This window comes from Euprymna scolopes, chromosome 42 (assembly GCF_053919585.1).
Source record: "Euprymna scolopes isolate OS-2025 chromosome 42, ASM5391958v1, whole genome shotgun sequence".
NCBI lineage: Eukaryota > Metazoa > Mollusca > Cephalopoda > Sepiida > Sepiolidae > Euprymna > Euprymna scolopes.
The window spans coordinates 24,868,879-24,886,362 of NC_136523.1; the positions used below are offsets into that span (position 1 = coordinate 24,868,879).

A 17,484-nucleotide genomic window follows, 5' to 3' on the forward strand; every position below is an offset into this window, starting at 1 on the left:
AACAATTTAATTTTAGTCATAATATATATATATATATATATGTGTGTGTGTGTGTGTGTGGGGGGGTGTGTGTGTTTGTGGTTGTGAGCGTGTGTGTGTGAGTGTGTGTGTACATCTTTAGACACACATAGAAATATACATACACATTAAGCATGATAAATATTTAGATAGCTTTCTAGTACAGATGTTTGTTCAAATTATGAATGGTCTAGACATCTGTTCATTTTATCTGGTTTATCTCTACAATTACATAAATGCAACTTTGTCTGTGTGTGAATTTGTTTCTTATAGACTCCAAAATGGTTGAATAGATTTTTTTTAATTCATAGAAATTTAGTGTATTAGTTTAGGAGTGATTTTAGTAAATTATTTCTCTGAATATCACCGATAATTACCGATAATCGGAACCGTTATTTTAATTCATCTATCATCGGTAAAGCCATTTTTCCATGTCGTCGCTTAGCAACAATGATAGAACAATGGGCCGTGAAAATTCTACCGTGCGTAAATTTATAGCGTGCTTTTTTTTTTTTTTTGCATGACGTTGTCTGTAGGTCCAAACTCTGCATGTAAAGTTCTTAATGTGTTTTTATTTTTTTTTCAGTTAATTGGACAGAAGTTTTTTAAAAATAATTTTATAAAAGAAACAGTACGTTCTCTAGAGTTCAATGTAGAATAACATATATTTTGGGTTAAGTTACTGCATGGAGGCATGTGAAGCTTCCTTCCGGTCGATTTCACGGATTTCGAATACAAATATAGGAGTGTGAAATATTCGTTGATCATCACTCAATCCCGGGCAACGTCAGGTTTCTTTGCTAGTATTATATATTTTTGTTTCTATTATTATCATTATTATTATTATTATTATTATTATTATTATTTGTACTCATTATGAAGTCTAATACAGGCCATCATCAAATGAACAGATATTTTTTTCCGATTCCGATACCCCCAAAATTCTGATTTTTCCGATTCCAGATTCTGAGACGGATCAATCGTCCCAACATTATTATTATTATTTTTTTCTATTCATCTTTTTAATATATAATATTTTACTGAACGGTATTTCTCTATTGTCTCACTCAGTGACCTTCCCGCTCTTTTCTTCTCTCGGAGGAGATCTCGCCAATGAGCATTAATTTACTGCATTCATTGCAACTCGTTATAAATTGAGTTCGGAAATTACATTTGAAAATTATTAACGACGTTGCGTAAATGGCGACTAATTACTAGTGGAGAGAAAGAGAAAACCAAGAAGCGAAAAAAAAACAACAAAAAAAAAAATCATCAGAATACAAATACAAACATGACTAGATGACGTGTGGCTTCCGTCACTCTTGACAGACTATGAACATCTACTGTAAGGGTGCCTGCGCGTGAAATTTGCGTGGCAAGAGTTGCGCAGTCAACAGCCACACCTCCCCCGAGTCAACATTGTTGGATACCAGTGGCAAGTTGAGGTACAGGACGGCTGGAAACAATGCCGAGATGAGCAGAGAGCACATACAGCGCCTAGAATACCCAAATGGTCACTCATCTGGTACTAGCCAGGTTCAACGTTGCTTAACTTCGGTGGTCTGACGAGAACCGGGGTGTCAACGTGATTATGCCGTATATAGATGCAAAACGCAGTTCACTAGAAAATATGCAAACGACTGCTAACTTAAAAAAAAAAACCATTAAAAAAGATTTTTACTTGGTTGTCACCACTTATCAATGCCTGGAGGCCACTCGAGGATAAGGATGTATGATAGTAGTCGCTAATGGTGTAAAATGGGTACAATTCGACTATTTATGGAGACAACTCAATAAGAACTTGTTTAAATTGGACTTGAATGCTAGCATGTTCTATTCAAATGGGAAGCAGGCCAGTAGATCAGTGTTCCACAGGCCGGCAGTTCTGGGAAAGGAGCTTTTAATGGTTGTAGCTAGTCGAGTGCTTTGTGAAAGTTTGGCAAAGAAAGACTATAGATTTGAGTTCAGTAGAGCACTTGCCATGAAAGTAACACTTCTGCGGGAAAGAGGTTGCAGGGAAGAGGAAAAGGCAGCCCCCACTAGATTTCGAAGATGGTTTTGAACTCTATCAAGGCTAAATAGGGTTCGCCGACCTGCTCCTGCCCAGATGTTGCAACAGTATTCCATACAAGGGTGTACCTGCCTCTTATACAGATATAGGATTGCATCAACATTGAGATCGATAGAGTGATCCAAACATTTTCCCAGCAATCTTGGCAACAGATTTGATGTATGTGTATGGGTGTACTTTGTCAAAATATGAAGATTCCTCAAGACTGTAGTCATTCATATAAATTGGGGGGGGGTAATGAGGGCCAGAGCGATTATGATGAAAAGAGAGAAGTTTGGTTTTCGATGCATTAAAATAAACCAGCCACCTTTTTCCCCATTGCACCACGTTCTCAAGATCAGGAGAGAGAGAGAGAGAGGGAGAGAGAGAGAGAGAGAGAGAGAGAGAGAGAGAGAGAGAGAGAGAGAGAGAGAGAGAGAGAGAGAATCAGAAAGATCTTGGTCATTGCTGACCTTTGAAGTGCTGCCATATATTGTGCGGTGCCGTCTGCTGAAATGTCTACCAATGGTCTTAGAAAGTGATTTGTGAAATCGTTTATGAAGATAATAAGTTTATGTTGTTATTTTCAGTTGAAAATTCGTTTAAAAAGAGGAGAATGGGGAAGAGAGAGAGAGAGAGAGAGAGAGAGAGAGAGAGAGAGAGAGAGAGAGAGAGAGAGATACTAAAACAAGGGGGAAAGCGCTTTAAAATAACAACAGAATACATAAAAACAGGCGGGAACGATAAAATTGTCGCCCTAAATAAAACAACACTGTGGCTTTATGTGAAAACTTTTAATGAAAAAATCGATTATGTAGTAGAGCAGCTAATTTCAGTCTCAATCAACACCTCGATACGGGTCCGGAACTGGGAGCATGCCTTTTCCACAAGTGCCAGCGAATACTCGGCGGATGGCGGCGATCAAGCTGGCTTTTGTGTTTTGGGAGGTTATCTTGGTGATGCTCTCGATGTATGACCAAAGGAAGTAGCCCAGCGCATTAAGGTCCGGGAAGGGGGTGGGGCCAGTGGGAGAAGCGTAAAAGTCGTAGCGATTTAATGAATTGAATTTTAAAATATGGTATTATTAGAAAACTATACAATGAAAAATCTTGAAACGATTTAATGAAATAATTATTAATGAAAAATATATTTTAATTTCAATACTTCTATAAGCATATATTTATTATAAAATTTAAAATACATTTCTACAGATAAAAATAACACAATTAGTATTTATTTGAATTTTATATGCATAGTTATAAAAATAAAAATATGCATAGTTATAAAAATAAAAATATGCATAATTATAAAAATAAAAAAATGCATAATTATAAAATAAAAAAATGCATAGTTATAAAAATAAAAATATGCATAGTTATAAAAATAAAAATATGCATAATTATAAAAATAAAAAAATGCATAATTATAAAATAAAAAAATGCATAATTATAAAAATAAAAAAATGCATAATTATAAAATAAAAAAATGCATAATTATAAAAATAAAAATATGCATAGTTATAAAAAAATATTTGAAATTTTATATGCATAGTTATAAAAATAAAAAAATATTTGAAATTTTATATGCGTAATTATAAAAATAAAAAAATATTTGAAATTTTATATGCGTAATTATAAAAATAAAAAGAATATTTGAAATTTTATATGCATAATTATAAAAATAAAAAAAATATTTGAATTTTATATGCATAGTTATAAAAATAAAAAAATATTTGAAATTTTATATGCATAGTTATAAAAATAAAAAAATATTTGAAATTTTATATGCATAATTATAAAAATAAAAAAAATATTTGAAATTTTATATGCATAGTTATAAAAATACAAAAAAATATTTGAAATTTTATATGCATGATTATAAAAATAAAAATAAATATTTGAATTTTATATTTGTTTTCGATACTTCGTTTTTTTTACAAAGCAATCACCACTTATCAAGACCCAGAGGCCACTCGAGGCTAAGGGTTAAAGAGCACAGGGTAGTCAATGGAGCAATATCGTAGTAATATTTAGTAGTGGACATTTTGTAAATTGAATTACTTAAGGCGAACGGCTCATCAAGAACTTGTTTACGTTGGACTTGAAAACGACCATATTGTAGTTAGCTGGAAAACAGGCAAACAGAAGACAGTTCTGCAGGCGTGCAGTTCTAAGGAAGAAACTTTGTTCATGGAATCTGCATTTAGGTTTAGGCAGAGATAAAGTGTGGTGAAAGTTTTTATAGTGTTTTCAGCTAGACGCGTGTTTTTCGTGAATGTTTGGCGAGGGGGACCATAGATTGGAGCTTAGACTAGCACTTGCCATGAAACTAGCGATAAAGCAGAGACTGGCTCGCAACGTCTCTTCTGTAAGACATAGGTTGCAAAGAAGAGAAAAGGGCATCCCCCATTAGGCTATGAAGTCGATTTCTTAACTCAGTCAAGACAGGATAAGTCTTCCTAATAATAAAAAATAAAAGATTGAATAAAGTGTTTTTAATAATAATGAAAAAAAAAAAAGCTGGAAAAGGCTATTTTCACTAAAACGCAACAAAAAGAATACACGCAGAAATGCGATACAGACATGAAAGAAAATAGCGAATAATTCGCCTATTCACCGATTCCGGTAGCAACCACGCAGAAAATTAGAGAAGACGTAATCTGACTATAACCAGTAATTGCATTTAATTCGTCTGTTAATAGCCCCCCCCTAGCTAAGATATTACTTCGTGAGGATTAGAAGTTTTAAAGGAATTTGGAACTGTTGAATAGAAAGTCAATTTTCTACTTTAAAATAATTAGCAAATCCTAATATATATAAACGGGTTTGGATTGTGTTTACATCAAATAAGTCTTTTTTTTTTTTTTGTAAATATGAAATTAAAATATCCACACCTAATTTTGTTTGAATAAGAATTTAATAACCGAATGATGCTATAATAATTAAATAATAATTTAATTACGAAATTAACTCCATCAGAGTGACTTTCGGTTTCTTCATAAATATCTATATAGACAAAAAAGTCTTTATGATATAAGTACCAGTCACGGAACGAATACGTCATATTCCAAAAATCACGTTATTTGATACAAGTAGTTTATTTTATATTCAAGAAAATCAAGTTTTAAGACTAAACGAGTCGTAATGTTTTCGTCCGCCATGATTAAATCCAATGAAATAAAAAAGGGAAACAACTTAAATCGAACTTAAGAGGTGAAAAAATCAGTCTTATGTTCAATACAATTTAGTGCTAAAATTAAATTCGATTATATAAAAAAATAGAGACATTTAAAATCGAACTTGAGAAGTGAAAAAAATCAGCCTTATGTTCAATATAGTTTAGTAATAAAATCACTAAAATAAATCGTAAATTTTGATTTTTTTTAGTTTTAAATAAAATATTTGATCGCTTTCTTTACGTCATTTTTGGAATATGACATCTGTAACTAATACGTACATCATACAGATTTTTTTTTTTTTTTTTTTTTTTTAAATATTTTCTTTACTTTTAATTGCCGTCACAGGTACCACTCTAAATAAGCAACTTAATTTTGCTCGCATTGGGACGGGTATAGGTCTAATTATGAGTACGGCTGCCGTATGTGCTGCTCGTGGTATCCGTCGCGAGAATTGGCTGTTCAAATCTTGGAAGAAACGTTTTGTCAGCTAAACAAGGCGGGACTTTTTTTCCTTTTTTTTTTTTTTTTTTTGCAAGCTTATCTGGGGGGGGGGGGGAGATATCACACAGTTTTAAATTCCCTAATACAAATCACACATTTGTACACAAACAGACTGGCAAAGGAATTTTTCGAAAGAGAGAAAGAAAAAAATATTAAAAGGTAAATAAATAAATAAATAAATAAATAAATAATAATAATAATAATAATAATAATAATAATAATAATAATAATAATAATAATAATAATAATAATATCTAGACACTTTGCCTTTTTTCCTTTTTATTTAACGAGACGAAGATAGCTTTTAAATGAAGACATTGAAACTAGAAAAAAAGGGGCGTGTCTACTTTACAGAAAGGGGCGGGTCCTTTAATTGTACTTTGCTAATTCCCTATTAGATGGCAAGCCTGGTGAGCAGGGCCAACAGTACGCATATAACTACCATTTTCTTTTTCTTTCGCTATCAAATGTTTAAATATTATTCTTGTATTTCTTTTGTTGCCTCGCCCCTCTCTATTTGCTCCCCAGCCCCACCCCTACCAAGCGAACGCTGCTGCAGTTGCTGCTGATAGCTGACAATACTTCCCCACCACCACCATCACCACCACCACGTCCGCCCCATCTTCGCCAAGGAACAGACTCCTCCTTCGTGATATCCTCCTCCTTCTTATTCTTCTTTTACTCCTACTAAGCCCCCTCTTCCTCCCACGCTACTTCGATCATTATTTCCATATTCGCTTCCCAGTTGATATTTTCGCGTTCTGATGTTGACATCAAGTTTGTTAGTCTAGCCGTACGGCACGTACCTAAAGACGTTCGCGTTCCGATTGCCTCAAAAAAAAAAAAAAAAAAAAAAAAAAGAAAAAAGAAAAAAAGAAAAAAAAGAAAGAAACAAAAACGTGGCCCTTAAACACCCACGCATCCCAAGGGGGCCCTCGTTGCGTGATCACGTCTACTAGCCAACCCTCCACCATCAGCTGACACAAACGACTACAACCACCACCATTAAAACATCCACCCCAAAACCAATAGTGACGATTCTAAACGCAGGATCGGCACCCGTATCATACCCTCGACGGCGAAGCCCCCCAACAACGAAAACGACGTCGACAACGTCGTCCCAACCCGGCGCCGACGACGCCGGGACCAGTCCAGGACACTCGGCAAGCCTAGCGACGTCGCCGGCGTCACCCTACGTCGACGTCAACGTCGTGGCGAGTTCAGATAGCCGATCACCTACACCGCTCACGACGCCGACGCCGACAGCAAAGGGGGGCTTTGTCTCCGGTTACTTGGGGCTCCAACACCCGACCCGGGTCCGTAACGAAGAAGACCCCGAAGAAGAAGACGTTGACGTGGAGGAAGGAGACGACGAAGAAGAAGGCGACGAGGAAGAGGAAGAAGAGGAAGACGAAGAAGAGGAGGAAGAGGGGGAAGAAGGGCAACTAAGGCATCGAGCTTCGTTACGGCTTGCACCGTCTTCGACGTCGTGCTCGCCATTAACTTTAAGGACTTCGACGCCGAGCATCATGCCGACGCTTACGACGACGTCCACGGGAATCCTCATCCCACAGACGCTTATAACGTCACCAGCGTCCGGGGACGCGCCGACGTCCTTAACGTCGCCCACTGCTAACAAAAAGTCGAAACTATCGTTCGGAATCAGTCGGATCCTCGGGGAAGACAATGCCAGCAATCCAGAAATCCATGATAGGACCGGGACTTGCGACCCGAGCAGCGATAACCATAGTTACGTCCTCAACAGCACAAGCAACAACAACAACAATAACGGAATCATCACCAGCAGCGCCAACCACAACAACAACAACAGTAGCATCATCATTAATCCCGGTCTGCACAGCCCTCACCACCCCCACCCCCACCACAATCATCACCACCATCATCATCACCATTTATCCCCGACGCACCACCCGTTCCAGAGCGGTTCATTGATAGGTGGCGGTAACGCCGGTGCAAACCCGAACCCTTTGACTCTAAACTCTAATATCACGAACGCAACCGCGGCGCACTTACACAATCAACCTCATCAAATACCACACAGTCCTCCCGGGCATCATCACTCTCACCATCCACATCACAACAACAACAACAACAACACAAATAGTAATAATAACAGTAACACTAACAATGGTAACATTTCAAATAGTATTACTAGTAACACCCAAAGTAGTAACGGTAGAAGTAGTACTAGTAGTAGTCATAGTAGTAATAGCAGTTGTGGGACCCCGGGGGGTTGCCATGCCACCCTCACCAACCATCAAAACAACACCAATAATATTATTAATAACAGTAATATCGACACGCACTCAATGTCTTCTTCGCGTTCCCCGTCGCCGTCGGCCAAGTCGGATATTGAACCGTCGACAAGTCCCCCCACGCGTATGACCCTTTCAGACATGAAGGGGGCCCAGGCGGCCGCTGCTGCCGCCGCCGCCTCGCTACCCCCGGGACTGACCCAAACGCTCTCCGGAGGGATCTTATCCCTTCCTTCTTTTCCATGCGGACTACAGATGACCAATGGGGCCAGCGGAGTGATCAAGGTACCTGCGCACCGACCCCACCCGTTGGCGAATAACTGGTATCCGCTATCCTACCCTTGGTTGGATCTTCGCCGGGATAGACTCGGAAGTAAGTAAAATACATATACAACAGTTTATATATATATATATATATATATATATATATATATATATATATATATATATATATATATATATATATATATATGAACAAACTGTTTTAGAACATGTTTTTAAAATAAATAATTTTTTTATTTTTTCTAGAAAAAATTTTTTTAAATACTTTTTTTTTCATCTAAAAGCGTGTTTTTAAAACAGTTGGTCTGTTTTTTCTATATTTTTTCTTTTTCAAGATGCTTCAACTGGCTGTCACACCTTTAATTTCATACACACACAAACACACACACACACACATACATATATATATATATATATATATATATATATATATATATATATATATATATATATATAGTTTTTGTTGTTGATTTTTTAAACGATATTAAGGTTAACGTCTCCTCCTCGGAAATCCGGTGTTTTTCTTAGAAATTGTACATTTTTTATTTGGACGTATTTTTGATTTATTTATTTATTTATTATTTATTTTTTAAAAACAGTAATCTACGGGTACGTGTTTCGGAGTCCTACCCCTCTTCACCGCCCTGAATATATGGGGTTGTATTACTGTACACATAGATTCGAAAATGTTGTCAAAAAACAAATATATAACAAATAAATGTTATCAAAGGCAAGATAAGTTACTTTTCTACCAAACTGGATAATTTTTTTAGTGTTTTTATTTAATGTAAAATGTTTATTCGGTTCGGAAAACGTACAGTGTTTACCGATATATTTGTTAAAACCCCACCGAATATATTTCAGCCTATGTCACGGTAACAAATATTGACTGAGTTCCTAACAATATTTTGTATAGTTTTTTTTTAAATTTAACTCATTTACCAAACTTAACGTGTTTAACACGGAGTCGGCTGCCATTTGTATTTTTCAAATATATAGGTAAACACTGCATTTTTTTCGAGCCGAATAAACATTTTACATTAAATAAAAACACTAAAAATAATGAAGTTTCGTAGAAAAGTAACTTATCTTGCCGTTGATAACATTTATTTGTTATTTATTTTTATATATAAAGAGTGATTTTGTTGAGAAGTGGCGAACTTTAAACGAAAACAATCTTGCCGTTGATAACATTTATTTGTTATTTTATTTTTATATATAAAGAGTGATTTTTTTGAGAAGTGGCGAACTTTAAATGAAAACAATCGCAGAAAAATATTTTTATTCTGCAAATTGGTAATTTCTTCAAAAGAATGTTTTTTATGATTTATATACAATGTAGAAACTATTATTATTTTTATAATTTATATACAATGTAGAAACTATTATTTTTTTATAATTTATATACAATGTAGAAACTATTATTTTTTCATAATTTATATACAATGTAGAAACTATTGTTTTTTCATAATTTATATACAATGTAGAAACTACTAATGTTTTTATAATTCATATACAATGTAGAAACTATTATTTTTTTTATAATTTATATACAATGTAAACTGTTAATTTTTTATAATTTATATACAATGTAGAAACTATTTATATTTGATAATTTAATATAGAAACTATTAATTTTTTTATAATTCGTATACAATGTAGAAACTATCATTTTTTATAATTTATATACAATGTAGAAACTATTATTTTTTATAATTTATATACAATATAGAAACTATTTATATTTGATAATTTATATACAATATAGAAACTATTATTTTTTTATAATTTATATACAATGTACACTGTTAATTTTTTATAATTTATATACAATGTAGAAACTACTACTGTTTTTATAATTCATATACAATGTAGAAACTATTATTTTTTTATAATTTATATACAATGTAGAAACTATTATTTTTTTATAATTTATATACAATGTAGAAACTATTATTTTTTTATAATTTATATACAATGTAAAACTATTATTTTTTTTATAATTTATATACAATGTAGAAACTATTTATATTTGATAATTTATATACAATATAGAAACTATTATTTTTTTTATAATTCATATACAATGTAGAAACTATTATTTTTTATAATTTATATACAATGTAGAAACTATTTATATTTGATAATTTAATATAGAAACTATTAATTTTTTTATAATTCATATACAATGTAGAAACTATTATTTTTTATAATTTATATACAATGTAGAAACTATTATTTTTTTTATAATTTATATACAATGTAGAAACTATTAATTTTTTTATAATTTATATATAATGTAGAAACTATTAATTTTTTATAATTTATATACAATATAGAAACTATTAATTTTTATAATGTATATACAATGTAGAAACTATTATTTTTTATAATTTATATACAATATAGAAACTATTAATTTTTTTATACTTTATATACAATATAGAAACTATTATTTTTTATAATTTATATACAATGTAGAAACTATTATTTTTTTTATAATTTATATACAATATAGAAACTATTAATTTTTTTATAATTTATATACAATGTAGAAACTATTATTTTTTTTATAATTCATATACAATGTAAAACTGTTAATATTTTATAATTTATATACAATGTAAAACTGTTAATTTTTTATAATTTATATACAATGTAGAAACTATTAATTTTTTTATAATTTATGTACAATGTAGAAATTATTAATTTTTTATAATTTATATACAATGTAAACTGTTATTTTTTTTATAATTTATATACAATGTAGAAACTATTAATTTTTTAAAATTTATATACAATATAGAAACTATTAATTTTTTATAATACATATACAATGTAGAAACTAATAATTTTTTAATAATTTATATACAATGTAGAAACTATTAATTTTTTATAATTTATGTACAATGTAAAACTATGCATAAAAAGAATTCAGCGTAATTGTGAAATAAAATAAATCATTTCATAAAAAGAACACAAACATTTAATGATTAATTAATGAACACTCGTTTTCCAACGAAATATGCAAATTAGTTAACTTTCAGTAAGTGCATAACTGTGTATATTAAGCAATTCCTTTTAATAATTTATAAATAGGAAAAAAAACATGCATTTACATTAATTTCAGACCTAAAAAATCTCAACTGTATATATATATATATATATATATATATATATATATATATATATATATATATATATATATTGATGAGAATAATGGAAACAACATTCCGACAAAATGGAGAAATAAAAAGGAACCAACCGAATTATGTGTTCATCAATATTTCGTATTTATTTCTAAACTTCTTCTGAAAGTCTCGAAATAAAGACGAACCATTGATGAACACATAACTCGGTGTGTTCCTTTACACACACACACACACACACACACACACACACACACACACACACACACACACACACACACACACACACACACACACATATATATATAATCTATGCATTAAATAATTAATCGCAGTAGTTAAATAAAACATAATCGTCTTCTAAAAAAGAATTATTAATTAATGAAAGCTCGTTTTGCAAAATAATATGCAGATTTGTATACTTTTATGAAACCGCTCGCATATCCATAAATGATTATATTAAAAAGTCCGTTTTAATAACATTCAAATAAAAAAAAGTAGGCTTTTAATATCAATGTCAGAGCGAGAAAAACCACCTGAACTTTATATATAGGAGATATTTATTAAGTTATGGCAGAATTTTTCGCACCATCCGCTAATCCACTCAACAGACGAATTAATTACCATATATATTTTCTTTCTTTACAAAAGCTGATTGTTTATTGTTGAAGTAAATATTAATAATTAATACATAAAATATAAACTTATATGTAAATATTCACACTCCTATAAATTTGGGATTTTTGTGTATTGATATTCATATTAGTACAAAATAGACTTGGCTTAGTGGGGGATGCCCTTTTCTCTACCCTGCAACCTCTTTCCCACAGAAGAGACGTTGCGAGCCTTTCCTTGTTTTATCGTTATTTCCATGGCAAGTGCTCGTCTGAACTCCAATCTCTGGTCCCCCCTCGCCAATCTTTCAGGAAAAACACCCGTCTAGCTGAATCCACTGTCAAAAATTTCCTCCACTCTATATCTGTGCCTAAATCAAAACGTGGATTTCATGAACAAAGCTTCTTTCTTAGAACTGCACGCCTGTGGAACTCTGTTCCGTCTGCCTGCTTCCCACCGGACTACAACTTGGATGTCTTGAAGTCCAACGTTAACAAATTCCTAATGAACCGCCCCCTTAAGTAAACACTTCATCAAATCTCCACACTAACGTAATGTACTTGCAATAACCCTTATCCCTGAGTGGCTTCCGGGCCTTGATAAGTGGTGATCACTGTGAAAAAAAAAGAAAAATTAAAAACCCTTCTTTTTATTCATTTAAAAAGAAAATACAACTTTGTTATATATGGGTCGTGGAATTGCATTTATCTGCAAGAGATTTAGCTAATTTGCATATTCCTTTAAACATTCATTTTAATTAATTCCCTATTAGTTTTTTTTTCGGTTTTCTTATGGGATGATCATCTTTAGTTAACTATTACGTGTAATTATATTCATGCAGATATTCTACATGATTTATACTTGCGTAATATTTGTGTCAAAAGGTTACAGTAAATACAAACCTCTTTCTATATATATTTATGTATGTGTATATATTGTTTATTGTCAAACTCCTCTGTAGTTTTTGGTCTGCATACATGAAACTTAATATACAGGGTATTCGAACCCATGCGGAACTTTATATTCGTTATTTAGCTGGGGGAAGTCGGTGCAAAAGTGTGAAAATTTAAAAAAAAAATGAAATTTGCGCGGTGAATGTCGCATGACGGCATTACAATTATGCATGTGTAACGTAATAGCTATTAGCTCATGTTGTAATTTTTAGCCTTGCAGCAAACATGTCTTCATAGCTCAAGCGTCGAAAGAAAAAAGTAAATCGTAAGCTAAACGGTTTGGTTTCGATTCTCGGCGGTGTCGCACGAGTCATTTTTTTTTTCTTTACTTTATAAATTATCGCTATATATTGCGTTCAATATATTGATAAATAAGAAATCTGCATTAATCAAAATATATTTAAGCGTATTTTACGACCGGGCATAATAAAACAAATAACTACGCACATATTCTGCAAAGAAAGTGGTTTCGCTCTGTCTAGCTAGAAGACTACTCACACATGAGAGTACCCTGCACCTTTTACAAGGCCACCATTCGCCCCTGCATGGAGTATTGTTGCCACATCTGGGACGGTGCATCTACCGCTAGTTTTCCCCTCTTTAAATAGGGTCCAAAAAAAGAGTTTTCGATCCAATAGATCCCACTTTGTCAATTAAGTTCTAACCCCTGTCACATCGCCACAATTTTGCATCCCTGTGCCTATTTTACAAGTATTTTAATGGAATGTGCTTTGATGAACTCCTTTCACTTGTGCCCCCTCGACATGCGTATCCCCGACAAACAAAACCACACCCCTTTACTGTTGACGTCCCTAAATGCCAGAAAGCTCTCTACTCTAACAGTTTCTTATCTCGACTTTGGAATTCCCTTCCTGCTAACTGCTTCCCTTACTGTCCTGATATGCAGAAGTTTAAATGTAACGCAGACCAACATCTTGTTCATCTTTCCTAAGCATGGTTCAAATAGTAGTCCCTTACATCCAAGTGGCGATCTGCCTTGTTAGGGATAAACGTGAGTAAAAAACAAAACAAAAAAAAACATACAGACGTATATAAATGTACGGACGTAGTATGTAGTTTTGATTTAAAAAAAAATTACAGAAAAATATTTTTATTAAAGAAGTATGTAATTTGTTCCAAGGATTAATTTCTGGTATTTATAAAAAAAAAACAAAACATTTATGACATAAGCTACCCCCAATCGCGGTTGGCGTAACTTAAGATTCAACTTTTATAAACCGTACGCATAAAATTATACAATGAATCGGTAGTAAATTGTCTAATGTGGTTTTCTAAGTAGTCTATTGTGTCTGGTTTGTAAGCGTAGACATAAGGTTGTCCATATCTCAAAAGAAAATAATCTAGTGGGGGTAAACTTAACGAACGAGATGGACAGTTGACGGGTCTTTTTCGTGAAATTATTTGTTTCATCAAATGTAAATACAATAAATTTGAGCAAACTTGCAAAAACTTCTAGAGTGTCAGTCTCTTTACGGTGAAGTTGATTTCAAAATAACCGATAGTTGTCCAATTAAACAAAACAAAAAAAAAACTTTAAAAATTCGCCGTCACTAAAAAAACTACATTCTCTACTAATGCACTTCGAAGACTTTATACCTTTATATATATACCTTTATATATATATATATATATATATATATATATATATATATATATATATATATATATATATATATATATATATATATATTGCAATTTGTAATATTTTTTAGGAAAACGGATTCCAGCAGAGTGCTCCATTATAAGGAAAAATCCGAAAATAAGAGCGTATCATTTATGTTTTGTTTACAGAAGGTTTAGATGACATAAGTCATCACTACCGTCGGTTTCAAACCTGATAATTAAGGACCAACCTTTCAAGACAGCAATATCAAGCTCTCTTCAGGTAATACTCGTCTCTAAAAGCTTGCAATGTGCATTTTAATCGGTCCGTAATTATCAGGTTTGAAACCGACGGTTCTTATGACTTATCTCATCCAAACTTGCTATAAACAAACGATAAATAATATATATATGTATATATATATATGTATATAATTTCGTAAATTTGTATATATATATATATATGTGTGTGTGTATACACGCGTGTGCGTAGATTACTGTTTTAAAAATAATAAATAAATAAAAATGTTATATACGTCCAAAAAAATTAAAAAGGGCGACTTTCTAAGTAAATAAAAAAATTAGCTTCGATGCGGAGCCAATATTAACCGTATGTATCGCTTGAAAAAACAACAATAACAAATCATATATAGATATAGATATAGATATATTACGTAAAAAGATTAATAATTGTAAATTACGAATGAAATTCAAAAGTTAGAAAAAAAGAATCAAACACCTCTGTCAGTTTTTGGTCTACAGACATGAAACTTAATATTGATTTTGTTTGTTTTTCCTTTTAAAACTGATTGATAATTTACATTTTTTTTTACTCAATATTTAAATAGCTCTAGGATACATATACCTATTGAGCTTATTAAATATCTACAGGACTATGGGCACTGTTCTTTTAATAGTATTAATACATTTACTAATAGATTAAAATAAACTCTGCTCCTTATAGGTCTAATTCCCTCTATAAAACACACACACACGCACACACACACGCACACACACACACACACGCACACACACACACACACACACACACACACACACATATATATATATATATATATATATATATATATATATATATATATAGTAGAAATGGTAATTAATAAAAACTGAAGAAAGTGTCCAATACTGTTGTAGAGCAAATATGAGTTTTATTTTTTATTACCGTATTTTTCAAGGTGTAGTATCTGTTCTTCAGATGCTGCACTTCTATTTCTTTTTCTCTTTCGGTGGAGGAGAAATCCTTCACGACTGAGACAATTTTTATTTTTGTACCTTTTCTCCACGTTAAAAAACGACCCTGGTGTCTAACTCTGTCCCGTGGGGAGGCATAGTAAATAGGTATATTATTGTTTCAGATACACGACCGTTTTTTTTTTTTGCTTCAGCTACGGCAATAATAAATAAAACGCATATATATATATATATATATATATATATATATATATATATATATGTGTGTGTGTGGGGGGGGGGGTATTTTCATGAGGAATTCTTGTAGTCGAGACGAAATCTAAAGCAAATATGCAAATGTCTTTGTGTTAACTTATTCCTCATCTCCCCTTTTGTAAAATATTTCTTCAAACAGACTTCTACATATACAAATATCACAAAAAAATTATGACAAAATATATGATATCGTATCCTAATGTTATTTCTTCATATAGACTCCACGAACACACATATACAAAGATAAATTATGAAATAATATACAAAATATATCATATCACATCCTAATATTATTTGTTGCTATTAGGGAAATATTGAACACACACACACACACACACATACACACACACACACACACACACACACATATATATATATATTAAATTTTACTTGTGCAAATGGATATTCAATTAACTTTCTTGAAGTTATATATTTGGATTTTACCGTCACTGGTTTTTTTTTATCTTCCACCATTCTATCGATTCATGTGTAATCACCTTTTTCTTTACCATATTCCCTTTGCTTTACTTATTTTGTTTTCAAGTAAGATCTTTTACTTACTTGTTGTTTCATCAAATACTTCTGCATGCAAAATCCGATCCCACATTTTGCTAATTCCTACTCTCTGATGAGAAGGAAAGTATTTCTTCGAAACTCCGCGGATTAAGGACTATCCACTTATCTAGTGTTTCCTTTTCAGATGAAATATGTTTTTAACTCATTTCAGAGTGTTTTTTAACATGTTTTATTAACTGTTTGCTCGTATATATATATATATATATATATATATATATATATATATATATATATATATATATATATATTATTGCCGTTTTTTATCTGCGTGGTTACAAAGGTTTACACTACCAGAATCGAATTAACGATCCGGTGATGGAAACATATGTAACTAAGCAGATAAATACCGAATACCGATAATAAAAACACATTTTTCCCTTACAGTAGTGTTGAGCAATTTATTTACAATTTACTCATCATATATATATATATATATATATACATACATATAAGCATATATGTACATATATATATGCATTTATATCTATCAATATATATATATATATATATATGTATGTATATAGATAGATAGATAGATAGATAGATAGATAGATAGATATACTAGCAAACGTACCCGTCGTTGACTGGGTTCAAAAACAGCCTACAGAAAATGGACTCTGATTTATGAAAGTATGATAGGTTATGAAAAGGAAGGATTGTAACGAGATAGCTTCGAATTTGGGGGTATCAAAACCAAAGCAAAATATAATGAAAGTAAAAATAAAATAAATACACCGCAAAATTTATTATACCATGCCTGTTTACACTGAAACACTTATCACAATATTCTGTGGTT

The 17,484-nt window shown here is 31.9% G+C and overlaps 1 protein-coding gene and 1 pseudogene across 1 annotated transcript in view; one reads left to right on the plus strand and one right to left on the minus strand.

The window, feature by feature from the left end:
- Positions 1 to 1,503: 1,503 nt before the first annotated feature.
- LOC145267242 (5S ribosomal RNA) lies at positions 1,504 to 1,620 on the minus strand (annotated as a pseudogene).
- A 4,865-nt stretch (positions 1,621 to 6,485) lies between these two features.
- Positions 6,486 to 17,484, plus strand: part of LOC145266969 (uncharacterized) — a 145,019-nt gene continuing 134,020 nt past the window's right edge. Inside the window, exon 1 of the mRNA XM_080122808.1 lies at positions 6,486 to 8,396. Coding sequence (XP_079978934.1) covers positions 7,277 to 8,396 — 1,120 coding nt within the window. The 5' untranslated portion in view covers positions 6,486 to 7,276. The remainder of the gene's footprint in view (positions 8,397 to 17,484) is intronic.